A 27,639-nucleotide genomic window follows, 5' to 3' on the forward strand; every position below is an offset into this window, starting at 1 on the left:
GAGGCAGTAATTAAAGCAAAAGGAGCCCCTACCAAGTATTGAGTACATATACAGTAAATGAACATACTTTCCAGAAGGCCAACAATTCACTAAAAATGTTTTTTTTTATTGGTCTTCTGATGTATTCTAATTTTTTGAGATAGTGAATTGGTGGGTTTTTGTTAAATGTGAGCCAAAATCATCACAATTAAAAGAACCAAAGACTTAAACTACTTCAGTCTGTGTGCATTGAATTTATTTAATACACGAGTTTCACAATTTGAGTTAAATTACTGAAATAAATGAACTTTTCCACGACATTCTAATTTATTGAGATGCACCTGTATATGGGATATTTGAACTGAAACTGATCATCCACGTATGTGGTCATTGTGTTTATCAGCGTGCCGTTTTGCGATAAATCACTAACATTTTTTAAATGGCATATCAGATGAAACTAGAGACTTTAATCTTTTGACGCAAACAGGTTTCAATGAAAAAACTTAATGAGGTTTCTTACCAGATGTAGTTTTGTTGGTGTTTCTCCCAAAGACAAACTCTGCTGCGGTCAGCGCCATGTTGTTTTGTCACATGACTCGGTGTGTCAAACGTTTAACCCTTTACTGACAGCACAGAGTCTCCTGAACTGAGATCAGTCCGTTTAAATGAAATTAAATTATGCATAGCAAATAGCGAAGCCAAAATGTAATGTCCACACATGTGGATGCGAGGTCTCAGGTGGTTAAGATTTTTTTGACAAAATTCTCACTACTGTAATGTGTCCATCAGAGGTGGCCTTTGCAATTTGGAGACCCGTTTCAAAAGATAGCTGGAACACTAACACTATGGCAACACTTATAATGCCAAAACAGCTTCTCTTGCTGTTATTTTTAAGAAGAACAACAATAAAAATATGCTCCAAGCATAAATGGCACATAAAGCAGAAATGTGTGTTCACTGCCATATTGGTTCTTTTTACATGATGTCACAACGGTCAAGTCAAAGCTTTCATAGAATTCTGCGGAAACGTGACGGCTTTTTGAAAGTCAAGTTTTTTTTATTAGGGTAATTCCATACGGTAATGAGGTGAACACACCATAATACATTCAAATTACTGTATTACATTTAGATAATGTAACACAATGCTTTTAAAAATATACATTTGCATAAAATTAAGGCAATGACACAAATACTACCATGATGTATAAATAAATACTTTATTTTTATTTTATTTTTTATTGTAATGAGAATCGTTTATTGCAAATAATAATGTATTATTTCTATTTTTTTGTGTGAAGCATGATCCAGATGTGTTCTTGACAGGTTTCGTGAGAGCTGTTTATTGGTATTGGATTATCTGCATATTTAATTTTGGTATTAAGGCACCATAATAAATTAATTTATTCATTTATTTTTCTCTGAAGCACGCAGAAGTGGACGGATCCAGTGCAGATATCGTGATAATTTAGTGAACACGAGTCTGTCATCACAGTGTTCACTGGCCAGAGAAATTCCGGTCAGGAACGCTGTTTTTCCGTTCACTGTTGCAACGGGACTGCCGGACTTCACTGAACACGTCACTCGTTCCTGCAGCAGTTTAGATCTCATGGGAATGCCAGACTTGTGTTTCTTCATGCAGAACATCTTATTGGTCATTAAGAACGTCAGGTTGAGAGTGCGACAGTCGTCCAATGAGAGATAAGAGTGACTGGCACTGCCCATGACCACGCCCTCTCGGCCACTCCTCATCAGAATATTCTCACTGTAGTCTTTCTCAGGCAAACACAGCGGAACGGCTCCTACTTCCTGTGGAATGGGCTGTTGCAGTTCTAGGAAGGCGAGGTCATCCTCCGGTTGACCCGACACATATTTCTTGTGAGGCGTCCAGCTCGCAGCGTTAAGCGTTATGTTTGAGTAACCCCCTGAAAGCCAACACAAGAGCTGAAGAAATTAATACTTTTTAATGAGACTTCACTTTCTAGAAGTCTAGAGTGCTGAAAGTGCCTTGATGAAACACTCATGTATATAAAAATGAAAGACAATGACTAGATGTTGAGAAGATGTTGTAGGACGGATGAGTCGGTGCACTAACCTAGACTGATGTGGAGATCTGTCAGTATGGACATACACAGAGCTGATGTGAGCACAGACACCCTCCCCAGAATCACACCATGACAGACGACATCACCATTAGCGTTCAGAAACTTCACCTGCACAACAAAACAAAACACCTGTGTGTTCATCATAGTTCCATACAAACCTCTTCAGGTCAACGCTGCATCAGAGAAACTCACAGAAAGTCTGGATCAGTGTTGAACCAGAATTATGAATGTAATAGTATCATGTGGACAGACTTTTGACTATCAGCTTAAAATCTGGTCTACTTTGCAGCTTATTCTGACCAAGAACCGCCTACTTACATGGCAAGGGTGCATTTGTTGACATGGCAAAACAACCAACCACAGCTTTATCGGAAATGGATGATACCGGGGGCCTGGGTATCTCAGCGAGTATTGACGCTGACTATCACCCCTGGAGTCACGAGTTTGAATCCAGGGCGTGCTGAGTGACTCCAGCCAGGTCTCCTAAGCAACCAAATTGGCCCGGTTGCTAGGGAGGGTAGAGTCACATGGGGTAACCTCCTCGTGGTCGTGATTACTGGTTCTCGCTCTCAATGGGGCGTGTGGTAAGTTGTACATGGATCGTGGAGAGTAGCGTGACCCTCCACATGCTGTGAGTCTCCGCGGTGTCATGCACAATGAGTCACGTGATAAGATGCGCGGATTGACGGTCTCAGAAGCGGACGCAACTGAGATTCGTCCTCCACCACCCGGATTGAGGTGAGTAACCGCGCCACCACGAGGACCTACTAAGTAGTGGGAATTAGGCATTCCAAATTGGGGAGAAAAGGGGATAAAATTAATAAAAAAAATTAAAAAAAAGAAAAGAAATGGATGATACCACAATAGAATGCAACAATGCCTGCACACTTTTCCAGGCAAAAGTATTTTTCACATTCATGTTTCTCCATAGTGATTTCATAATATCCTTGATAAAAGAGTTGTGCGCTGTGAACCAAACCAACCAGCTCTGAGGTGAATCACAACATTACAAACTTTGATTTGAAGCTAAAAAGTGTTTGAAAATTGTATAAAAAGACAAAGATACAAGACTGTGTACTTAATGTCTTTAATGAGGGAATGAACTACAATCCCATGAAGCATTGCGAATGATGTAATCGAATTAAAAATGATGGAAAACTATTAAACTATTGATTTCAAGTTGTTGATTATAAATATAGAAACAATATATTTTAATTTGATTGGAAAATATGCAGATATAAAAGTATTTTGAGAGTGTAGAGAGAGTGAATCGATTACATCATTCACAGTGTATCGGTGGGCGGAGCTCTTTTGAAGTGATTCTCTGATTGGTGGAGCTCTCTTCAGGATTATGGGTAGTGTAGTTCTTCACCAGGAATTCTGCTATTAAACATGATTTTTTTAATAAATGAAGTTGAATTAACGTGGACTGATGTCTTCAACAGAAGCATATACCATCGATTAACAACTTCTGAGCTCATGGTAGATCTGTCTTTAACCTTGTACCACCCCATGTACACATGCGTGGACTTTGTATTTTGGCTTTCAAATACACAACGCATAATTTAAATTAATTTAAACTGACTGATCTCAGTTCAGGAGAATATGTGCTGTCAGTAAAGGGTTAAATGTTTGACGCACGGTGTCATGTGACCAAACAACATGGCGCTGACTGCAGCGGAGTTTGTCTTTGGGAGAAACGGCAACAAGTCTCTAGTTTCATCCGATATGTCATTTTAAAAATGTGAGCAATTTATTGCGAAACGGCACGCTGTTAAACACAATGTACACTAATGTGTACTTTAGCACATTTTTTTCCATAGAAGTCCTATATTTACTGTACATTATCACATTGAGAAAATAAATTACTTTCAGAGGCTTTATATGGAGTTAGGATGAAAATAAGGTGCATTTGAAACTGTTCTGAGACCAGTGCAGACAGACAGCACACTGGAGGTTAAGTCATTCACTAAATAGGGAGCAAGGGAGCATCCTATAGCTCTCTAAAATCTGATCAAAAGTTCAGTTTCAGGCTGCAGATGATGTTTGGATCACTCAACATGTTTGACAGACATGAGACAATGATAATCAGTACATAGATTCAGAATTTATAATGTATCATTTTATTTTAACATGATTGACAGTGATTGGATGATGCTGGACATTACTTTAAATCTGAATTAATTATGATCATTTCTGATGTAATGTCTGAAACACATGAATAATCAACACTCTGTTGTACAGAAAACACACAGACCCACCCCCTCGGTCAACAATTATTATTATTATTTATTTATTTTTTTCACCCAATGTGGAATGCCCAATTCCCAATGTGCTCTAAGTCCTCGTGGTGGCGTAGTGACTCGCCTCAATCCGGGTGGCGGAGGACGAATCTCAGTTGCCTCCGTGTCTGAGACCATCAATCCGCTCATCTTATCACGTGACTTGTTGAGCACATTACCGTGGAAACATAGCGCGTGTGGAGGCTTCACGCTATACTCCGTCGCATCCATGTACAACACACCACGCACCCCACTGAGAGCGAGAACCACATTATAGCGACCACGAGGAGGTTACCCCATGTGACTCTACCCTCCCTAGCAACCGGGCCAATTTGGTTGCTTAGGAGACCTGGCTGGTGTCACTCAGCACGCCCTGGGATTCGAACTAGCAAACTAGCAAACTCCAGGGTGGTAGCCAGCGTCTTTTACCACTGAGCTACCCAGGCCCCTGCTGTCAACAACTTTGGGGGTGTGTTGAAGTGGGTTTTGCCCGGGGCGCCATACAAGCTAGAACCGCTACTGTGCTGATGAATGGTTGGATCATTGTGAACTCTCACCTCCCATGGACAGTGTCCTTCATTACAAAATGAGCTGCTGCGTTCACTTTGGTTGGAGGTGTCTGTCTTTCCACAAGGATTCTGAACTGAGAAATTTAGGAGGATATTAATTCAACCATGTTCAATACAGAGTCAATAGACTTTCATTCCCTAAAATGCCGGATAATGCTCATACAGTTACATGTTAGTTTCAAAAACATTCCGGTAGGTGTTTACAGGTTTGATGGCGTATATATACAGTGTGTGATGTGTACCCTGTGGCTGACAGTTTCTGCCGTTGCTCTGAAGCATGTATCCTCGAGCACAGAAGCAACGATATGAATCGTGTGTCATTCTGCAGAAATGCTCACAGGCTAAAGGTCCTTCAGATGGACACTGAGATACATCTGCAAAAAAACATGAAAAAATATTGCAGTAACTTTGATGAGCTTCATACGGAGACAATATATGTACAATACCTCACACTTTCAAACAGTGTAAGCGATGATTTACCTGTCTCACAGTTTGCTCCGCTGTACATGTCAGTGCATTTGCAGGTATATCCTCCGATCCGGTCTTTGCATGTGGCACCATGCTGACACGGGTTTGGACTGCACTGGTCTCCATCTGTCATAATTAACATATGGCACTTATGTTCATCACTGCTTAAAGTGAAAACTCTGGAAATACACTCATAGTAGGAAATACCTACTCACCATAGTACTTGGTCCAAAACTCTTCCTTGATGGGAATAAAGGAAAAATATCTTTAATGAGCAAGATTGTGTAGATGTTTGCCAGTATTTACATGTCAGATTTGGAATTTAACAACATCTAAACTGTTGAAACCCTGTCTGTTCATAAAGGAAACACATTTTATTCACAGTTCCCTAAAGGAAAAAACAAAACAATAGTAATTCTAATGGTTTCCACTACAAATACCATTACGAGTGTAGTGTGTTTTGGGCCATATTCCATTAGGATTTAATGGTTTGTATTGGTTTCCATTACAGATGTGTATTGGTCTCTAATGATGTCCACTGAACATAATATGCAACCAACACATTACTAGCAGAGACCCACAGGGACCAATATAGTTTCCATGAAACCAATTCAATTACCATTAAAACAATTAGAATTTCTGTGTGTTTCTATAGTTTTTCCTTTTTTTTTTTCTTCTTTTTTTGTAATTAGCAGAGTTGATCCTCATCTAGAATGAACATTCATTTAACACTCCTACAGTATTGGGTCATTTTTGACCGAAATAATTTTTTTAAATTGAATAAAAATGGTTTCCTTTATCTGAAAAGTACAAAACTTGGTGCAAAACATACACACACACACACACTCACACACAAACACACTTACACACACACACACACACACACACACACACACACACACACACAGAAAATGAACTGGTGAGACTATAACACACAGCTTTTTTACATTAGTCAAATATAACCAATAAATCTAAATACACACACTCAATAATGAAGGGGTGAGACGATAACACACTCACAAAGCAGAACACACACACACACACACACACACACATTTGCAAAATACATTTTTACTATAGAAAGTTTTAAAATTGCAAAATGTCTGCTTTGATTCTTCTGTTTTATACTCTAATTGAATTTTCAGAATTTTGCAGTTCATTTCTGTTTCTTGATGTTCATTTTCTTGACATTATTATGCATTTATTTTTATGACATTTTTATGTTTGAAATAAATTATTGGTAGAAAAATGTTTATTCTGTGTCTTCTCTTTGTAACACCATGGTCAGGTTTGATTGCAGCATAATGACATTAACTGCAAAAACTGACACTTCAAATCAATTTTAAAATACTAAACTTTGACAAATAATAGTTTGATAATGTCTAAATATATATCCAAATGCATATCTTGTGATAAAATATAAAATGAGGTTACAACGAGTCATCAGACTACACAGTATGTGTCTACAGTCATCTACTGGCTGTTACTGGTTTTTACTGGTTTTCAATTCATGTTATTTATATTTTGTTCTCCAGATGGCAGAAATCTGCCTCCAATTCATGTCACATTCTCATATTTTCTTCTTGTTTCAATTTATAGAAGTGTAGATTCTGAATTTTTCATTTTTTTTTTTCAAAAATGTGCTTATTTGTATATGCAAATTAATGGTAAAATGTAGAAATGTACATGTAAATAAGATCAAAATAGCATAAAATCTCTAAAGAAATGCACAATTTTATTGTTCTTACTTCAGGGAGGAAATGGTATTATTAATCATCATCAAAAGAAAAAGGGTTACACATCTGACCCTTCCGGTCAAAAATGACCATGGTGCCATTTTTGAATACCATAGGAGGGTTAAATCAATAAAGAATTGTCTAACTGAAACCAAAAAAAGCACTGTACTGTATGTTCACTTGTTTTTCACTTATTTGTATGTGTTTTGTGTAGCTGAACACATGAATGACTGTCATACAGTTTCAGTATATGAAAGTAGATGTCGTACTGTTTTCTGATCATTCTCGAAGCATTCTCTCGCCTCCTCATGGCTGCATTTCTCCTCCATACACTCCCGCTCCAGATTGCCTGGCAGAAACTCCTCCAAATAGAACATGTTGGCACGTTTGGATCGCAGGAGAACTGTATTGGCATGTTGAGGAGACTGAAACACTGACAGACAAGATGACAGGAAACACTTGTTTCTAAAGACATCACGCCATATATTCTTTCATAAAGCAGACATGACAATAGATTTCACCTTTTTTCTCTTTGTTTATATCAAGCTCTCATTAAAACTAAATTGGAAGCTTTTTACCCAGTTACAAAACAGGCTAGCCTACAATTTTGGTTCCCAGAACAGAGCTTTAAGGTACTTTTTGGTTTCCAGGAAAGTTTCTTTTTTTTTTTTAATGGAAACAGAATGTTTGTTTTAGATTGTAGATGAAGGTTCCCCTAACGTCCCTTAATTCCACTCATAGTTACACCAAATGACCTGAAAAAAATGAGTGTTTAACATAAAAATGACAAAATATTGATATTTAATGATGACAAAATAATGATTTGTTTATAAACGTTCACATACAGTATTGCATGTCTAAAGAGATCTTATATGTTTTATTATTTTTGTCACATGACAAATAAATTGCTAAATTTTTGTCACATGACAATTACTCCACATGACTTTGATATGATTGACAAAAGTTTTTCGAATATTAAGCATATTTTAAAATAAAACTGTTTCACTGCTTTATTGTGCACTACTCATGCTGAGTATTTTTTCAAGTATTTCAGCTTTTAATGAGACTTTGATTTATTTATTTTTTTGTTACTGTCTCTAACAGGGAATGTTCCATCAGCTTTGGCTAACATTATTATTTGGGGGGCCTGGGTTGCTCAGTGGCAAAATACACTGGCTACCACCCCTGGAGTTCACCAGCTTGAATCCCAGGGCGTGCTGAGTGTCTCCAGCCGGGTGGGGTGCGTAGTGAGTTGGGCGTGGATGCCACAGTGGATGGCACACACTATGTCTCTGTGGCAACACACTCAACAAGCCACACGATAAGATGCGCGGATTGACGGTCTCAGATGCAGAGGCAACTGGGATTCATCCTCCACCACCCAGATTGAGGCGAGTCACTACACCACCACAAGGACTTAAAAGCACATTTGGGCATTCCAAATTGGGTACAAAAGGGGAAGGTTCCACACAAAAAAAAACATTATTATTTAAAGGTTTGGAACAAATGTTGTGAATAAAACACTAATGGAACATCGTTATTAACCTTAAATAGCATTGTACTAATGTTAAGAAAACTGGACATTTTCATGTTCCCACACCCACAATGTAACGTTTGGAAAATGTTTTAAGAACATAAATGTGTCAGCTGGGCGGTTACGCTGAATGACATTTTTGAATTTAAGCCCCAGAAAAAATATCAAAATGACTTTGAACTCGGTAACTGAAAACATATTTAAGTAATTGTTTTGTGTGAATTGCATTTTATGTTTTATTTTGTATTTTTTTATAATTTATTAGACGTGGACAAAAAAATGAGCGTCATGTCGTTGACCCAGAGCTGGTCCACCGAAAGACATTTTTAAATTCTGCGAGCGTGCAAATTTCTGTGCATGAATCAGACAGATGCAGCAAGATAATAAGATAGAAGGCACGTGTTTGATGATTCTTGTATACTTTTCACATCTGTTGATTATAATGTGTTAAAATCCCATACATCGATCTTTATTTCAGCATTTAATTAAATGTGGCGTCAAGGGTGTAGATTTGGCTGGAGCATTGGGGGAGTTACAGTGTTTCCATTGATCATGTTATAAATATTGGGGGGTTGTACTTGCTTGTTTTAATTATAGGGGGGTTACCTCCCCCCATCCCTCCTGGAATCTACACCCCTGAGTGGCACCACTGATCATTTTCACATGCAAATGAGCTTTGCGGCAAAATGTCCATTGTTGCCGAAGGTTTGCCGGAGGTTCACCACTAACGATAAAGAGCTGCAAACTTCTGGCAAACATCTGCGGCGAATCAAAAGCTCATTTGCATGTGAAAATAACAAGCAGCAAAATTGTCTAGTTTAGACTTATTGTAAGGGCAATGAAGTTGTTATTTAGCCAAATTATGCAAAAAGTGTAAAAATATTATTCAGCTGTGTGTATTTAGGATTAAATATCTAGCCTTACCAAGACATCGGCCGTTATATTTGAAAAACATGAAAAATGTCCATCAGTGTCATTTCCAGAACAGCACAAAATTTAAGATGTTCTGGAAATGACACAGGAGATTTATGTCATTTTTTTCTGAAAACTGCAGTGATGCATTATTATTTTTTATCTCAGTTAAATCTTGTGTGATGGATGAATGCTGACAGTTGTGTAGTGTGTGTTAAACTCAAATCAGATCAAAGTCTACAGCATCAAATCAAGGCCAAGAAAGATGAATTGACGATAACAGACACAATAATGTAAATATGAAAGCTTTAAAGTTCAGTTCTTACCTGTGCGTTCACTCCAGCATAACACATGATGACTGTACAGTGTGAAGAAAAGCAAAAGCCATATTAATAATTCCATCGTAATCAATCAACAAAACCGCGCAGACTCCCGTCTGTCAGTGATCATAATGATCGATCGTCAACTCCTCTGTAGATCTGACCGCCCACAGTCAATACTGACACTCAAAACTCCTCTACATGACTCAACTCCACTACACATTAAAGCTTTTCTTACTGTTTCACTTTATAATGTTGGACAACAAACCTGAAGTCCTTTCTTTCAAAAGAGACCAAACCTACCCCTGCAGTCCAAAGACTTCATGAATGACAACCAGTTTAGTTTGGGAACGTTATTTCTTGGGTTTGTTTTCAAAATTATGATTGAACAATTTCAGCGCATAAATGCAGTTTTAATCAGTGATTAAACAATCACTTTACATTCATGAGTGTGTTTGTGATTTGCAGTTATATTTGATGTCAGATTGTCTGAAAATAAACTCAATGTACTGTATCGGGCACTCAGTGTTTCTGGGAATTGTGTGTCTGAACTCTAGACTGTAAACAACTGCACAAACATGAGAGGTTCACTGTTGACCTCTGAACTTTACATGTGACGTGTATGTGTTTGAAGTTGAAAGCTGAAGAGTCTCTAGAATTGTTGACAAGTCTTTAAAGTTTATTTCTGAAAATACCTCAGTTTAAGTGCACTTATCGTACATCTGAATATTACAGAAACAGATGAATCAAATCAATAAAACACAAAATCACTGAGTACTTTCTTTTTTACAATTGTGCAACATCTAGTGTTGGGTGTGATCTAATTACAAAGTAATTCGTTATTGTAATCTAACTACTTTTAATCAAAAGGTGAGTAACACATTACATTTTAAGTTCTTGTAATCAGATATCGTTACTGACTTTCAATAAAGGTCATTATTTTTAGGTACATAACTAGTGTTACACATGTTACTACAATGATATTAATGTATAATACATGTACTGTAAAATAGGAATTATATTCATATATACGTCTGTTTACATTTGTAACAATTAAAGAGTGTGTGAGAAAATATAGACATTATTTTGAACTCGTTGAGAGGAACTTTTCTGTGAAAAGTGTTTTAGAAAGTAGCTTAAAAGAAAAGTAATTAGTAATGTGATTAGTTTTTCGCTGAAGTAATCAGTAAAGTAATTAATAACTGGTAATTTACAGTTTTGAGTAACTTACCCAACACTGTAAATGTCTCATTTGGATTTTTAAAGTCAACATGAAACAGCGTTCACAACCCATTTTACTTGCGTAATGTGACGCATTTCTGAGTGAAACAGAATATTCAGTGAGAACAAATGTAGGGCGGGACTTGATTTTATCCACTGGAAATGTATTGGGTGGTGAAAAGTGTCTCTATATGACAGGACGTTGAAACATAAGAGGGCTTGATTAAGTCGTTTCTTTTGAATGTACTGATGATTCACTCAATCATTTGTATTCAGAAAGTAAATAGTGTTGATTTTGATTTCATGTTGACTTTAACGTATCCGTATCAAACTCTTCGTATCAAACTCTTCTGCGTCTTCTTCAGCAGCTCTCTCTTGACTTTCGGCATTATCAGACTTTCTGTTTGTGGCATTACTTTTTCCATTGCATTATAGATCCATTTGATGTACTTGGACACCTGCGTGTAGATTCCATACTTGCCCTTCCGTGCACATCCCTCGCCCCAGCTCACCACACCTGTGACAAACCACGTGTCTTTGTAGCGCGTCACGTGTGGCCCGCCGCTGTCACCCTGACATGCATCTTTGGTTTCCTGGTCGTAACCGGCGCAGAACATGCGACTGGAGATTTTAAAACTGCTGGACTCTAAGCATTTCGCACGATCGACGTACGGCACTGCTAATCTCTGGAGTTTGGTGGACTGAAGACCGCCTTCATGCAAACGGCCGAAACCGCTCACTCTCCCGGTGTCTTGTTGCATCAGCACGCGCTCTGCAAAATCACGCTCTGGTATGCAGGCGGGAATTATGTATTTGGTGAATGTGATTGGCTTGCTGAGTTTAATGAGGGCGATGTCGTTATGGTAGGTTTCAGGGATGAAGTTCATGTGGATGAGTATCTGGTCTACATTGTGTGTTGACTCACGACCCTCTTTGTGCAGCCTGTCAAACTCACCTGAGAGGAAATACACAAACACACAAACACACAAACTCTTATAATAGAAAACACATTACACAAAACTTACAGAAATACTTCCTGATGATCAGAAAACACGACCCACAGAAAAGAAACATTAGGCCCATGAAAAATATCAATGAATAATTGTCATTATATTAAATTATATTTATACAATTTAAATCATAATGTCCATTAAAATATATCAGTTTTGCATTTTTCAAAAGTTTAAAAAGAGTGAAAACAGCATTTCATTTTTATTCTAGTTTTGGAGAGTAGTTTACTAAAAGTATCGACACTGCTAATTTAGTTAAAAAACATTCAGTAGTGTGACAATAGCTCTGCTATTTTTACAACAGTCCAGCTTTTAAAGTAACAAGCTACTTTATCCAGCGAGTAGCGCTGTTACATCACAAAACGCAGTCTTTCACACTGTGGGCTCTATTCTCGTGAGGCGCAAAGCACAGCCAACAAAGACCGTAAGCTAACCCTTATCCAATTTACTTGAGAACGCTATTTCCAAGCACCATTTTCACACCAGCGCAAAGTGCAAGTGGTTGTGGGTGGGAGTGTTTGCGCTATCTGTGGGTGTATGTGTGCAAACTGTGTGTGTATTGTATATAATAATGAGGTGGCATTGCGCTGAGTCGTTTCAAAAGCACGTCTGTTTTCAGCACAAAGTCTAAACTCAGTTCCTACATTTGCAGTTTGGAGATTCCACCAGCAGGTGGTGATAAAGTTCATGTACAAACTCTGAAAACATAGTGGAACATCAAATAATGTCACAGACTTTATGTCACATGACACAGATTTGTGTTAAACTCTTCAACTCTGGTGGATTTTTGTGCTGTCCACAATTTTTCACACTGAAATTTAAAAGATCACCATTCACACATACTGTGGACTAACTGCAAAAGATTGGTCTCATTTTGCCAGAACACCCCCTTCAAAAAAACAAACAAAAAAACAATTCCAGTTATTCATAAATAACATTGTAAATGTCAGCAATCTTATTATGAATAGAAATATTTACACTTTTGTCGTTGTTGTTGTTGTCCTAACTTTGTAAGCATGTAATTCTGGTTCTGTTTACTCCATTTCCTTCCAAAAAAGTCTTATTTTATTCCACTAGGTGGCAGCAAGTACTAGAAATAGTTTTTTTCTCAATCACATTCCATCACAATATACAGATCTGAAATGTAGGTGGCGCTCTAACACATTTTATTCCTCACAGATGTGCTCGTCCATAGACATTCAGTCTAATTTTCAGTTCAAGCAACACCCTCATTATTTCATTAAATATCTCGGCCTCTGAGTGGACTAGAAGCTCAATCGAGGTGTCATTAGAAAGCTGAGATCCTCCCCTTTGTGATGATGTATAACATTTTTATAACTATTTTTATTATGTGTAACTATTTTGTCATCAATAGCACATATACTGTATTCTGTTATCAATAACATATATTTCTAATGATTTGTTTTGCATGCTTTTCCTGCTGGATTGCATATTTTGTTCTGGACATCTAAAATATAACATTGAATTATTCACACAAACAAGCTCACAGACAAGTAAACAATGGCTCATTTTTTAGAGAATCTAATGTCAAAGCTGATATAAAGTGTTTAGCTATTTGTGGTTTACAGCTGCAGTTATCGGAGCATAAAAGAGACGTTTGTATTTGATGACTTACAGAAATCATATTTCACTTTGGGATTCTTTTGAAAATCTTTCGAACTGTGGTATTAGGACATCAAAATAAACTATACAGTCGAGAATCACATTTTCCATGCATATAAAAGGAGCGTGTCACTGTCAAAGAAAAATGCCTGACATTCAACAAGGATGCAGTTAATGCATAAAAGAACGCAAGTTCATATTTCTGTTCTTCTGCATACAGTCCATTTACACAACCAACTTCTTATGAATGTGCTGTCTTTGTTTATATCGCTGGTGTTTGACAGGGAATGGACTGTATAATAGGACGCTGACGGTGGCGGAGAAGAACCTCAGAATTAAATAGCACTTGACCCAACCCATTGGGGCCTTGCGTGCGCAATTTTTGCCTAGACTGAACGCATACTTGCACGAAATACCAAAACTTCTTGGCCATGCCCATTGACTCTTCGCTTATAACTAATGGCATAGCGCTGAAACTTAGCACTAGCGCTCTTAAAATAGGGCCCTGTTTTCATCTTTTTCTCTACGTTTTGGCCTTCTGTTCAAACTGAGACCGGGTTTTTGACAGTAAAAACTGAGCTTTTTGAAAACGCTCTCCCAAGTGGATAAATTTGAAAACGCTGTCTTTGCGTTGTAGTGTGGACGGAGAAGAAAGGAGATATCTGAAAACGATGATGTATTTGTTGTCATGTGACGCATTCATGTGATCCATTCAACCCAAAACACTCAAGACGGCGGCCTATGTTGTAGCTGCGTTATTGTGCCTGTTACTCACTTTGAGAGTGCTGTTAAAGATAAATGTTACTTTGTGCAACCTTCACAATGCTTTCCTTTTCTGCGCCGAAACACAAGGACAATTGTGCTTCAGGCTGTACATGGAACGGTGATTTGTCACATGCGCATTAAGGGGATTTAAGTGTGGACGAGTAACTTTTGGAAAACACTTGAAAATGGCAGTGTGAACGGAGAGCATTTGGAAAACACTGTTTTCAAATGGATCCGGATTAATGTGGATGCAGCCTTAAATAGATTTAATGTAGTAAGCTTCTTTTTGTTAGTAACTTGTAGTGTGGCTAACTACTTTTTTTGAGTAGCTTGACTATAGTTTAACTACACTGTCAAAGTAGCTTCAGCAACACTGAAAGAATATGTTGCTTTAAAAGCACTCACATACCCACAATCACTCTGATGGAGATATTCTGATTCATACAGTGAGCGGCGGAGAGGATGAAGTACTCATTTAAAATGGTGCCGCCACAGAAACCCACATCATCCTCATTAATGAGAAGAGCCTGAAGAACAGAAACACAGGAGCTAGTGAACATTAACAGACTGTGGGGTCAAAGGTTTATGTAAAAGAAGAGGTTAGGATGTAAAGTCAAGCACATTTAAAAAAATAATCAAGGCCGTCACTTGATCAGTTTGAAGATGTTTCCTCAGAGCTCAATGAAAAAGGTTTGACACTGTGCACGTAAAATCTTCAAATGACCATAAAAATAATAGTACCTGCCATGGGCATTCTCCAGGAGGACAGTCCACTCCATTCACAATTTTCTTTTCAACAAATATTTCTTCTTCATGAAGCAATTCATTCACTAGATTCTCAGCCTCTGGCTCCTGATAACCGAAGAGGCTGGTGGTGTCATTAACAGGCGTGTTTTTTGACCCGTTCACTATCTTGATGTCTGGCTCGTCAAGACTGGAGTGACTGCTCGAGTTTGACATGTCCACTGTCTCGATGTCACTGTTGACTGGAGTCTCGGAGTTCGATTCGTCAGTGTTTTCAGTGTCGGTGATGCTTGGTGTGTATATGAAGATTGTTCTGGTCTTCTCAGGATACACAACGCCACATTTGAATGGATCTGAAATGAATGTAAATGTTGCATCTGAATGATTAACATAAAGATACACAAACATTATTGAACAAACAGTATACGTCAGATTAAATATAGCCATTCACATAGGGCTTCTACCCTGATTAGAGTCCATCAGGGTATGTTACCGTGGTAAACCTCTCTCACACACACTTTATCACTCATATTTACCATCAGATTGACAGGACTTCCCATTGGAGCTCAGCGTGTATCCATTAGCACAAGAGCAGACGACTTTCCCTTTGTCCACCTTACAGAAATGGGCACAGCCACCGTTTTCACTCTCACAGAGTTTCGGAATCACTGGAACAACATCACAACAGAGTTACAAACACAGACACTAAACTACTTCCTGTTGAAACAGGACGTGCATTTGTGGTGTGTGTGTAGATTGTACTTGATTGTAAGTAGGGCTGTTGATTTAGGGTTAGTGTTAGGGTAAGTTTTTCTCCAGGGGGCAGTAAGTGAAACTTCAGCAGTATAGGCAACACGCATCTTATACAGAGAACAAACTACACTTAACAAGTGGAGACAACCAAAGTCTGTCTACTGTCGGTCATGTTTGGAACGCTCTCGGGAGGTTGGGTGTTTCTCCCATTCATTTAAATAGAAGTGGTCAATCTCTGCGAAATAATCTCTGAGACAACACAAGATGAGAACACACTCTTGCGTTCAAACGCAGCTTGATGGAGTGCAAATCCGAGCGCAGGGATCTCAAGAAGTGTTTTCTACGTTTCAAACTACTTGACACGGTGACCTAATAATGGTATGTTTATGACACAATGCAACCAAAGTGAGACACTCCAAAATCATCCGTCTGACACAGGTGAACGTTGACGCATCCTTATAATAAATCTCGGACTGATTGACAAACTCAGTTGCAAAATGGATTGCTGTAAACTGTAGGCCAATAACAGGTTTATGTATATGCAATATATTGCATTCTAAAGCCACTCTTATCAATGCTTAATGTAATGCATTGTAATTATCAGTTTTTTTTATTATGTATTATATATATATATTAATTTGTAATTATTTACATTTACCTATTTATCATTATTTCATCATTATATATTGAATTATTGTTATTTGAGGGGCTTTCTCAGCAAATATTTGTATATGCGATTAGTTTGATTAATTAATCAACATACCGTGTGAGTAATTCGATAAAAACTTTAATAGACTATCATCCCTAATTATAAGTATAGAAACAAATATATGTTAATTTTATTTCAAAATATATGTACAAGATATATAGAAATATATAAGTAGTTTAAGAGTCGATTGCATCATTCACAGTGCATAATGGGAGTGGGCGGATTCTCTGATTGGTGGATCTCTCTTCAGGATTATGGGTAGTGTAGTTCTTCACCAGGAATTCTGCTTTCAAACAAGATCTTGTAAAAATGGGTGGAGAGGCAATCTCATTCTACAGAGCATTTGATACACTCCTGAGTCATGGCCGGTACTAATATACAATCTTAATCTTACAATCTTAATCAAAAGTAAACTAGCACAGATGATGCTAAAGCTAACAGACATGAAATAAAAGCCAAACAACTCACATTGTGATTTCATGAGGTCTTTAAAGGTTTGTTTGGTGGTGTAATGCATTATAACAGAAGAGGTCGTGCTTTATTACCAATCTCACAGTTGTATCCTTTATACCCTGCAGTACAGAAGCAGGTGTACGGGCCAATCCCATCTTTACACACACCATCATTGAGACACGGGGTAGACAAACACGCATCACCATCTGTAGAAACAGACACACAGATAGATGAGTTTATTAGGGGAATTTCACTTAAAAGACACATGCAGCACTACACAACCTTTTTTAAGACCTGTTACAATTCATAATGAATAAACAGGATGATCATTATACACACTTACCGACATATTTATTCCAAAATTCCTTCTAAGAGAGAAAAGAGAAAAACATTTGGGTCATTTGTGTGCTGTGTGTTTCCTTAACTTTCTACTGATATAATTAACCAGTGTTGTGTATAATCTGATTACAAAGTAATATAATCTAATTACTTTTTAAGCCAAAAAGTAGTGTACATCATCACATTCTTGTAATCAGATTACAGTTACCTTTATCAATTAAGGTAATTACTTTTTAGTACATTATTACTTTGGTTACATATTTCTATATAATTGTATTTAGTGTATACACTAAGCGTTTATAGCGTTTCTGTGATTGCTGACAATAAACAAAGAGGAAATAGAGACATTTTGAATTCGTTGACAATTTTTTTAGAAAGTAACAAAACATTGAGGGGTCTGGGTATCTCAGCGAATATTGACGCTGACTATCACCCCTGGAGTCATGAGTTCAAATCCAAGGTGTGCTGAGTGACACCAGTCAGGTCTCCTAAGCAACCAAATTGGCCCGGTTGCTAGGGAGGGTAGAGTCACATGGGGTAACCTCCTCGTGGTCGCTATAATGTGGTTCTCGCTCTCGGTGGGGCGCGTGGTGAGTTGAGCGTGGATGCTGCGGAGAATAGCGTGAAGCCTCCACACGCGCTACGTCTCCACAGTAACGCGCTCAACAAGCCACGTGATAAGATGCGCGGATTGACGGTCTCAGACGGGAGTCACCCGGATTGAGGCGAGTCACTACACCACCACGAGGACTTAGAGTGCATTGGGAATTGGGCATTCCACATTGGGGAGAGAAAAAAAAAACAGAAAGTAACAAAACATTAAGTAATTAGTAATGTGATTACTTTTTATATTATGTAATCAGCAAGGTAATCTGATTACAATTTTTAGAGGAGTAACTGAAAATGTGTAATGGATTACTTTTTTAGTAACTTACCCAACACTGTAATTAACAGATACTGAACTTACACTATTTAATAGATTTAACTGTTTATTGTGTCATGCAAAAGAACTTAAATTTATTAAATGTTTGCAATGTATTTTCTTCTTTATGTATTTTCTGAGTAAATACAGAATTCCTGCACTCTCTTTCCAGAATTCCAAAAACTCTGTTGTTTTTTAACTATAATGTGTGTTCAATGTGACCCAGGAACACAGGCCCTGTAAAATATATAATGTCTTGAAAGTTTAGCAGTGACCTTTTCAAATAAAATGAAACAATGAAATAAATAATAAAGAAGCAGGCAACAATTAGCAGTTTCCAGACTTCTTGAGAGTTAAAACAGCAAACACACATCAGAAAAACAACTGACCGTTTTTTGGTCGTCCTCATAGATCTCTCTGGCCTCCTCATAACTACAGCGCTCCTCGACACACTCTCGCTCCATGTTTCCCTGCTTCATCTCCTCAAACATGGTGTTGGCACGCCGATGTCGACTTAACACCTGATTGGCATCTTGAGTATGGAGGAAGACTGCAGACACACATGACATCACCAGTGACATCATCATCATCAAGTCCACTAGTGAAGTGTTGTGAAATAAGCAGAACTCTGTCTCTTTAAGCCAATAACACACAAGTAACAATCACGGTAAAGCTTCAGTCTGACATTGTAAACATCTTAAGGTCAAGTCCATGACCTTTAGATCACAACCACAGAAGGTTCAGAGATAAAACAGGCTCATCGACTATAAGAGGAATTGAAAACACACCGTGTACACACACACACATGAGTTACAGACGACACACAGTCTTGTGTTTTGCTGGTGAACTCACCCTCTGACGACACACAGTGAATTAGAAACACACACAGAATGTTCCAGAAGAGACAAGACATGATGAGATCTTCAGCGCTCTTCTACATGAGAGAATCGTTCAGAAAACAGAGAGCAGGTCAATGAACTGACTGAACGATAGACAGAGAGAAATGAGTGAAACGGGGGAGGAGTGAAGAGACGTTGAGGGGAGGACAAAATACAAGCAGATGAGGGAACTTTAGGGATGTTTACATTATTGAGACGTGTAATATTTCACTTCAGAGTGCAGGAAACACAACTTCAAACTGCAGAGAGAGTGAGACAATTACATGAATTCTCCCTGAAAGTGAAATCAAATGATGTGAGACTTTGGCCTGCACTGATATAAACATTGTCTACGTGCTTCAAAGACCCCATGAAATCAAAATTAGAATTTAGTGGCTTGGTTCTGGAAGTATTTTTCCCATTCATCTTTTCCATAGTGATTTCATAAAATCCTTCATAAAAGAGTTGTAAGCCATGAACAAAACAAACCAGCTACGAGGAGAATCACAAAATTACAAACTTTGATTTGAAGCAATCAGACAAACGTCTTTAATGAGGGAATGAACTACAATCCCATGAAGCATTGCGAATGACGTAATCGAATTAAAAACGATGGAAAAATATTAAACTATTGATATAAAGTTGTTGATTATAAATATAGAAACAATATATTTTAATTTGATTGCAAAATGTCCAGATATTTACAAATATAAATGTATTTTGAGAGTGTAGAGAGAGTGACTCGATTACATCATTCACAGTGTATCGGTGGGCGGAGCTCTTTTGAAGTGATTCTCTGATTGGTGGATCTCTCTTCAGGATTATGGGTAGTGTAGTTCTTCACCAGGAATTCTGCTATTAAACATGATTTGTTTAAAAATGAAGTTGTAATAACGCAGACTGATGTCTTCAACAGAAGCATATACCATCGAGTTACCAAGTTAACATTAAAAATGTATTTGTCAGTGGAGAAAATGAATGTGATAGAGAAAGAGACTGTTGAGCTCTATTGCAAATAGCAAATGAGGGTTCATGGCTGTGATGTAAACTAAAGGCTACTGTCTATTTCATAAAAGAGATGAGCCCTTTGATATAAACATACAACTTCCTGTTTGACTCCAGTTAATCAAGCACAAAATGATGTCAGTAAAAGGAACAAACCTCATAAACCCACTTTGGAAATGTTAGTTAAATCCCCCTCAAACCATTTGCTTTGCAGTCCAAACATGTAAATGCATAGGTATAATGTCAGTGTTTATTAAAGTGTCAGATATCAATCCAGTGGTTACAAATGACTTTCTTCATCACAAACGAAGAAAAAGATATGCAGTTACAGAGCGACCCTACAGTATTCTACAGTAATTCTCTTCAAGACTTAGAATTATCTGTATCTTATAGAACACACACACAATTTGTCACATCACATTGTCTAACCCTACTCTTAAGGTCAAGTCTAGAGCGAATAAAGTAAGGTTGTCAATAGGCATGTACAGTATATCTGTTTCACGATACTTTCATTCACGGCATTGCATTAATTTAAAGTAAGTTGTTTTCTGATCTTTTCTAAAATCCAAATCAGTTCAATTAAGACAGAATCGGCCACATTTACCCAGCATCATATAAACTTGATGTGATAACATAAATCTGTAAATTACAACTTCCTTATTTTACATATAGCCATCACTCCATTTTAAAGGCGACACACGCTTCATGCGAGCGCGGCAGCAGCACACAGACATGTCAGAGCCATGAAAGCGGTTAAAATCCGCTGTGTGGGAAAATCAAGGGTCGTAGGTTCGGTTTAAAGTTGGTAGGGACATATCTCACCGGTCTCTGTGACAGCTTTAGACTCTGTAAACAGCAAACAAAAATGACACTTTCTGCCTGTCAATCATTTTGCACGTTCTCATAGTGTTGTAGTTCCAGTGAATTATTGAGGCTTAATGCCATTTTTATGCCATGTTGTTTATAACAGTTGTCAGGTGAGAGCGCTATTTTGCTGATGTTTTCTTTTTGACAAATGTTTCTGCTCGTGACGGTCTCAATAAAACTCATTTGGTATCTTTGGAGGTCGGGGTTATATTTATACATGTTTAAATCTACTCATTTCAATGACGGAACGTAAGATACCAATGGTAATTTGCGCATGTATTCTCCAGAAAATGAATTTTTAAAAATCTTACAAACGACTGTGATTGGTGTATCCTGAACAGCACTGAGAAAAGTACGCTACGTGACAACACCGTTTGCACGCTGCTTCAGAAGAGGTAGGACAATAATTTACACATAAATAATTATACCTTTTTTAGTCATTCAAATTAAAAGAAAAAACATAGTATAATGTTAAAGTATTTTCTGTGTAGTAAAATTGCCCAACTGTTGGTCGGAACATTTCTGATTTTCTGAAAGTTACCATCCCTACCTAAATCTACCTGTGGGGAATACTTTGGGTATGTTAACACTGTAAAGCCTGACATTTGAAAGAATTGTCCGAAAATTATTATTTTTATATATATATATATATTAAACTGTTTTTTAGTACCATTAGACAAACTATAAAATTGTTTTGAATATCATATTTGATGCATTAGTCTTTAAAGGTCATTATCCTCCTGATTTTTGTGTAGGACGTTTGTTACTGAAGTTTTTCTACAGTGGTAAATCTTGGGGTATTATCAGAGGACTCTCTGGCACCAAACACTATATTGTCATATTAAAAAAGGGAAATTGTTGTTTAGCTGGGTCTCATGAACTTCATCATAAGATGTAAGATGACATCATCATAATGGCTTGTGATGTAAAATAATGAGATCGTTATAATGACAGAGCACGCTGCATATATGAAAATACACAGAAATATCAGTTCACACTTTAATATATCTTATAAAATAATTTGTTTTGTGGTGTGCATGAATGTAATGTAACGGTGATGGAGAGATATTCCTCAAAAGCCTGTTGTATCATATTTGATACATGGATTTCAAAGGAGCTTTTTCAATAAAATAATATACAACATTTGAACCAAGCACAAGTTGCTTATATTCAGCAGATACTCACTTTAAAATATCAGTAACAATATAATCATTACTGTCACTTTTACTTTATTAAAATAAGCTGTCATTTATCCCAACATAAGAGTCACTTTTCGCACAAGTCATTGCTTCCTCCTGCTGATGGTCACAAATATGGCAGCTACAAGGAAGAAAGTCACATGACTGAAGCAGGTCAATAAACAAATATGTGAATGCTAAAAGTCAATGTAAACAAATACAGAACACATTCAGAATGACTGTTTTATTTCAAATGTCATCAGTAATTACAGTAAACCCAGTGCCATAACCACTCTAGACCTGATTTGTTGTTACTCAAGATTTACTCCTCCATTTTGACCAGCCCAATCTTGAACATTTGGATTCATCCTTACATAAACCTGCACTTTGCCTTCAATTAAGACATTAATTGTGAATGTACTGCTCAACTGCAGTATTATTCAGCTGCTTCACCTGTTTTTGTTCAAGCCAGTTCAGGAAGTTGGACACCTTGGTGTAAATACCATAGTATCCAGGCTGATCACATCCTTTACCCCATGTGACAACGCCCGTCAGGAAAGATGTCCCCTTGTACTGCGTGATCAGAGGACTGCCATCATTTCCTCTGCAGGACTCATGGGTGCCCTCAGCGTAACCGGCACAGAACATGTTGTCAGTGATGTTAACGCCACTCTTTAACACACACTCTGCTGTGGGTATCAGCGGTACGGCCAGACACTGCATTATCGGAGATGACGGAGCTTTAAGACCCTTAGACGGGTGAATGTTGCCCCCTTCAGTGTGTTTGCCCCATCCGCTGACGGTGTGGAAGCGGGCGGCAGCTAGCTCGCTCTGTGCCAGCTGTGGCGTGGGCAGGCAGATGGGCACGGCGTACACTGAGGGCGTGGGTTTTTCACGAAGTCGAAGGAGGGCCAGGTCACTGTCCAGTGTCACAGGGTCATACTTCTCATGTATAACCACAGAAATTACATCATACGCCTCCTCTGAGCCATCATTAACATCCAGATCATGATCACCTGATTACAAACACACTGAATTAACATTGTTGTACATAACATAATGACACAATGCATGGTACAAACATGTCAAATACCTGTGATAACCTTCATATGTTTCATATCCTTCTTCTGAACGCAGTGAGCAGCTGTTATCACCCAATTATTGTCCAGAAGAGCCCCTCCACATAAACTCACACCGTAATAATCAATCAACACCTGCACACAATATCCGTGTTGATATTTGAGTTACTCAAAAATAGTAATCCACTACAAATTGTTATCAGATTACTGATTGCGTCAAGGGAAAAGTAATCGTACTACTAATTACTGTACTTTAAAAAAAAAAAAATATCAAAGAAAAGTTTGTTTTTCTGGTCAGTGAATTCAAAATAATGTCTATATTTCCTCCTTGTTCATTGTCGTTGTCTCTTGAGCTGTCACGGAAACATAAACAGACATACACATGAACACAATTCATGTTTTAAATGTATTCTACAAAAATATTATTTTTGAAATGTGTAAACCAAGTCATGTATTCAAAAGTAATTAATTTAACCTCTTCAACTCTGGTGCATTTTTGTGCTGCTGTCTGCAATTTTTCACACTCAAATATATAAGCTCACCATTCAAACATACTGTGGACTAATTGCAAATAAATAGTGTAATTGTTCTCAGAAACCCACCTCAAATAAATAATACTTGAATTATTCATAAATAATATTGTATCTGTTAACAATCTTATGATGAGTAGAATTTTTTTTTAAATATTTTTTTTGTTTTGTTGTTGTTGTCCTAAATTTGACAGCATGTAATTCTGGTTCTGTTCACTTCATCTCCCTCCAAAAAGTCTTATTTTATTCCACTAGGTGGCAGCAAGTACTAGAAAATATTTTGTTCTCTATCACATTCCATCACAATATACAGATCTGAAATGTAGGTTGCGCTCTAACACATTTTATTCCTCACAGATGTGCTCGTCCATAGACATTCAGTCTAATTTTCAGTTCAAGCAACACCCTCATTATTTCATTGAATATCTCGGCCTCTGAGTGGACTAGAAGCTCAATATAGGTGTCATTAGAAAGCTGAGATCCTCCCCTTTGCGATGATATATAATTGTAATAGCTGATCAATAGCTGATAACATATATTTCTAATGATTTGTTTTGCATGCTCTTCCTGCTGGATTGCATATTTTGTTCTGGACATATAAGATTGGATTATTCAGACAAGCAAGCTCACAGACACGTAAACAATGGCTCATTTTTTAAGAAAACTGTAAGGTAAAAACAGATATAAAGTTTTTAGCTATTTGTTGCTTACAGCAGCAGTTATTGGCACATTAAAGAGACATTTCTATTTGATGTCTTACAGAAACCATACTTCACTTTAGGATTCTTTTGAAAATCTTTTGTACTGTGTTATGAGGGCAACGAACATAAACTATACAGTTACATTCCTGAGAATGAGAGCTTTCATTTGATATATGATTTCTCTATTAAAGTGCTATTTGAAAGACTTTTATATTCTTATTAACATTTCTACCACATGACCTCTAGGTGGCGCTGATTTGAACTGTAAACACTGTGTCTCATTGGCGCAATCAAAATTCCTTCACTTAGACTCGTCCCAACAATGTTACTCAACCAATGGTTTGAATTGGGGGTGGAACTATCTGTTTGTTCGATCAACGGGGGTGTATTCGTAAAGATGTTTGAAAACAACAATTATTTTTGCAATCGCGCAGAAATTAAACACATCATTTTTAAATTCCTCTCAGTCCCATTCTGTATACATGAGGACGGAGTGGACGTGCATGTTCAGAGTTACCTGCCATGGATAGTGACCTCTGGGACAGTGAATTCCACCCACAAACTGTGTTTGAGAATGAACTGTGTTTTTCTGAACAGGAACTTTTCCACACGGATACTCAACTGGAGAAGGAAACGTCATACATTTAAATAACAACAGCAATTATTATTTGATTCTGTTTCCAAGACATATTGTACGTGATAACATGCAGGGTCATCTAATTTGTCCATAATTTGTTTGTTGGCAATGGAGGACCTTGAGCAACACATGACATCCCATCAGCTGTGAGAGTGTAACCCGTGGCACAGCTGCATGCGCGTCTGAGCCCAGAACCGTCACAGAAGTGTTCACAACCTCCATTCACATACTGACACTTCAGTGTTTCCTCTAACCCTATCAGTGAAAACATCAGAGTTATATGAACTTTTCAGACAACACACTGCTGGTTATTTTACACGTGTTATCATATTAACGTACCCTTCTCACAGTATTTGCCCTCAAAGCACTCCAGACACATGCAGTAGTAGGTGTTGGCCAGATAAATGCATGTGCCGTTGTTCTTGCATGGATTCGTCAAGCAGGGTTCCTTAGCTTATTTATACATAAAATCAATATGTAAATACAAGTTTAAATGAGTGCACTTGATTGCAGCTTATATTACCCATTGGCCTACATAATATAGCACTTCAAAACACTTCAATTTAGAAAAATAATAAGAGGTATTCTATTAAATCCTATGTATTCTGTACTGCGCTGAAACAGACTTCAAAATAAACACAACCTTTGAATTTGGGTCAAAAAAACTGTAGGCTAGTGCAAATATTGCTCATCAGTTTTCACTTTCCCAGAAAAACATCAAATACACAAGCTCCCTTACATCCATTAAAGTAAATCAAATTTGAAGTCCCTTACAAATATTTAGCCATTTATGGTAACCATAATACCATAATAAACCAGAGGGGAACTGGCTCCCCCGGTGAGCCTGGTTTCCCCCCAGAGTTATTTATCTCCATTAACTACACCTTCTAAAGACAAATAATTTTTAAACCACACAATGAGGAATTTAAGACATTACAGCATCTTTTTCTGTTACAGCTGTGAAGCTGCTTTGAAACAGTGTGTATTGTGAAAAGCGCTATACAAATAAAATTGAATACTTAGGCTACTACAGTTATTTCTACTACTGTAAAACTTAAGTAACCTGATAAAATATTATATGAAACATATTTGACAAAAAGATTACGGAAGCTACTATTGGAAAAATACCATATATTAATTTATCGTGATTTCTAGCCACTATAACTAACTGTTTTTGACGGTTACCATGATCACTTTTCATACAATTATTTTGACACAAAAACTCACCAGAATAACTCAACCAGAACTGCTTCTGCAAATGAAGAACAAAATGAAATTATAAACTCCATATTTTAACATATAAATGATTTATTCATTAATAATAACATATGATTTTATTTGGTCGTACTGTCTTCGTGTCGTCCTCGAACACTTCGCGCGCTTCTTCATAATCGCAGATTTCTTCGATACACTCGCGCTCAAGATTCCCGCGCTTCATCTCCTCCAGGAAACCCGAGTTGTCTGCGAGGACAGAACTGGCGTCACCTTTATCAAGAAACACTAAAAACAGCCATAACATATATCATTTTAGTCGCTGTATACACAACAAAACCAACAACACTATAAACTAAGCTGACTCGCACGCTTGCAGTGTAATCAGCTCTGCTCATATTAAAGGGAGAGTCTATATTTTGCCGACATTTTTGCAGTAATTTCCTCATTGTTTTGTCTTACCTTCACTGGATCCCTGGATTATGAAAGCACAAAACAACACAACTGTACGAATCTTCATGTTCACTCGGTGGAAACACGAATGGCCAGCCTTTACTTTCAGAAGAAACCTAATTTCTTACTATCTGTCATTGATTGTGAAGTGAACTGAACACTCATTCGATCCAGTGCAAAGTCTGTTCAATGTTTAAGACATTAACCTGATGTGAATTTTGTATTTAAGTCCAGTAATCAGTTTGTTCACTGGTATAACCATTTTGGCCTTTTTAGACTTTCATCTTGACAAATGAAAATAACCCTTATAGCACTAAGAAAACCCTTAGCAATGGCTTAGTAAATACTGAGAAAGTTGTCATTGCATTTGTATGGGCAAGCACTACTGAAGGAAATACCAAACAAAAACAAACAAACAAAAACAAAACTTGTCTTCATGACTGTGGTGCAAAGTAAAATAATGATATATATTGTGTAAATGTTAAAGTATATATTCATTAGGGTAGTATTTGCCCAGATAGCACATGTACGTCTCTGAGATGTCTGTTTTAAATCTTTTCATCTGGAAAGCATCTTACATCTGCTAAACATCTTATAAAGATCAGATTTACAAACATTCTAAATCATAAACATCTCAAAGACATCTGCTGAATTATTG

The 27,639-nt window shown here is 37.4% G+C and overlaps 3 protein-coding genes across 3 annotated transcripts; all 3 read right to left on the reverse strand.

The window, feature by feature from the left end:
- Positions 1-1,013: 1,013 nt before the first annotated feature.
- On the reverse strand, positions 1,014-10,404 carry prozb (protein Z, vitamin K-dependent plasma glycoprotein b). The gene is made up of 8 exons (XM_051702091.1): positions 9,909-10,404; positions 7,406-7,569; positions 5,616-5,640; positions 5,413-5,526; positions 5,175-5,306; positions 4,921-5,006; positions 2,072-2,189; positions 1,014-1,901 (listed from the first exon to the last, which is right to left on the reverse strand). The coding sequence occupies exons 1-8, from the start codon at positions 9,982-9,984 to the stop codon at positions 1,384-1,386; spliced, it is 1,233 nt and encodes a 410-aa protein (XP_051558051.1). The 5' UTR covers positions 9,985-10,404; the 3' UTR covers positions 1,014-1,383.
- A 156-nt stretch (positions 10,405-10,560) lies between these two features.
- Positions 10,561-19,452, reverse strand: f10 (coagulation factor X). Its single transcript, XM_051702061.1, has 8 exons — positions 19,294-19,452; positions 18,831-18,991; positions 17,524-17,548; positions 17,273-17,386; positions 15,802-15,933; positions 15,263-15,618; positions 14,931-15,048; positions 10,561-12,078 (listed from the first exon to the last, which is right to left on the reverse strand). The coding sequence occupies exons 1-8, from the start codon at positions 19,352-19,354 to the stop codon at positions 11,450-11,452; spliced, it is 1,596 nt and encodes a 531-aa protein (XP_051558021.1). The 5' UTR covers positions 19,355-19,452; the 3' UTR covers positions 10,561-11,449.
- Positions 19,453-22,594: 3,142 nt separating this feature from the next.
- Positions 22,595-27,149, reverse strand: f7i (coagulation factor VIIi). The gene is made up of 8 exons (XM_051702080.1): positions 26,991-27,149; positions 26,665-26,816; positions 26,544-26,568; positions 25,656-25,769; positions 25,434-25,571; positions 25,197-25,300; positions 23,463-23,583; positions 22,595-23,385 (listed from the first exon to the last, which is right to left on the reverse strand). Exons 1-8 carry the CDS (start codon positions 27,046-27,048, stop codon positions 22,775-22,777), a joined length of 1,323 nt encoding a protein of 440 aa, XP_051558040.1. The 5' UTR covers positions 27,049-27,149; the 3' UTR covers positions 22,595-22,774.
- Between the last annotated feature and the right edge of the window lie 490 nt (positions 27,150-27,639).

Source organism: Myxocyprinus asiaticus, chromosome 7, assembly GCF_019703515.2.
Source record: "Myxocyprinus asiaticus isolate MX2 ecotype Aquarium Trade chromosome 7, UBuf_Myxa_2, whole genome shotgun sequence".
NCBI lineage: Eukaryota > Metazoa > Chordata > Actinopteri > Cypriniformes > Catostomidae > Myxocyprinus > Myxocyprinus asiaticus.

What these genes read in the sequence shown, in the direction of transcription:
- f10 (XM_051702061.1), bottom strand. Translation starts at nt 19,354, where the DNA reads ATGTCTTGTCTCTTCTGGAACATTCTGTGTGTGTTTCTAATTCACTGT. An exon ending in GAAGTCCTGTCAATCTGATG is followed by an intron (nt 15,619 to 15,801) that starts GTAAATATGAGT and finishes CATTCATTTCAG; the next exon opens with ATCCATTCAAATGTGGCGTT. An exon ending in CTCCATCAGAGTGATTGTGG is followed by an intron (nt 12,079 to 14,930) that starts GTATGTGAGTGC and finishes ATTTCCTCTCAG; the next exon opens with GTGAGTTTGACAGGCTGCAC.
- prozb (XM_051702091.1), bottom strand. Translation starts at nt 9,984, where the DNA reads ATGGAATTATTAATATGGCTTTTGCTTTTCTTCACACTGTACAGTCAT. An exon ending in TCGAGAATGATCAGAAAACA is followed by an intron (nt 5,641 to 7,405) that starts GTACGACATCTA and finishes ATTCCCATCAAG; the next exon opens with GAAGAGTTTTGGACCAAGTA. An exon ending in CAGAAACTGTCAGCCACAGG is followed by an intron (nt 5,007 to 5,174) that starts GTACACATCACA and finishes TAAATTTCTCAG; the next exon opens with TTCAGAATCCTTGTGGAAAG.
- f7i (XM_051702080.1), bottom strand. Translation starts at nt 27,048, where the DNA reads ATGAAGATTCGTACAGTTGTGTTGTTTTGTGCTTTCATAATCCAGGGA. An exon ending in AATCCAGGGATCCAGTGAAG is followed by an intron (nt 26,817 to 26,990) that starts GTAAGACAAAAC and finishes GGCTGTTTTTAG; the next exon opens with TGTTTCTTGATAAAGGTGAC. An exon ending in TCGAGGACGACACGAAGACA is followed by an intron (nt 26,569 to 26,664) that starts GTACGACCAAAT and finishes CTTCATTTGCAG; the next exon opens with AAGCAGTTCTGGTTGAGTTA.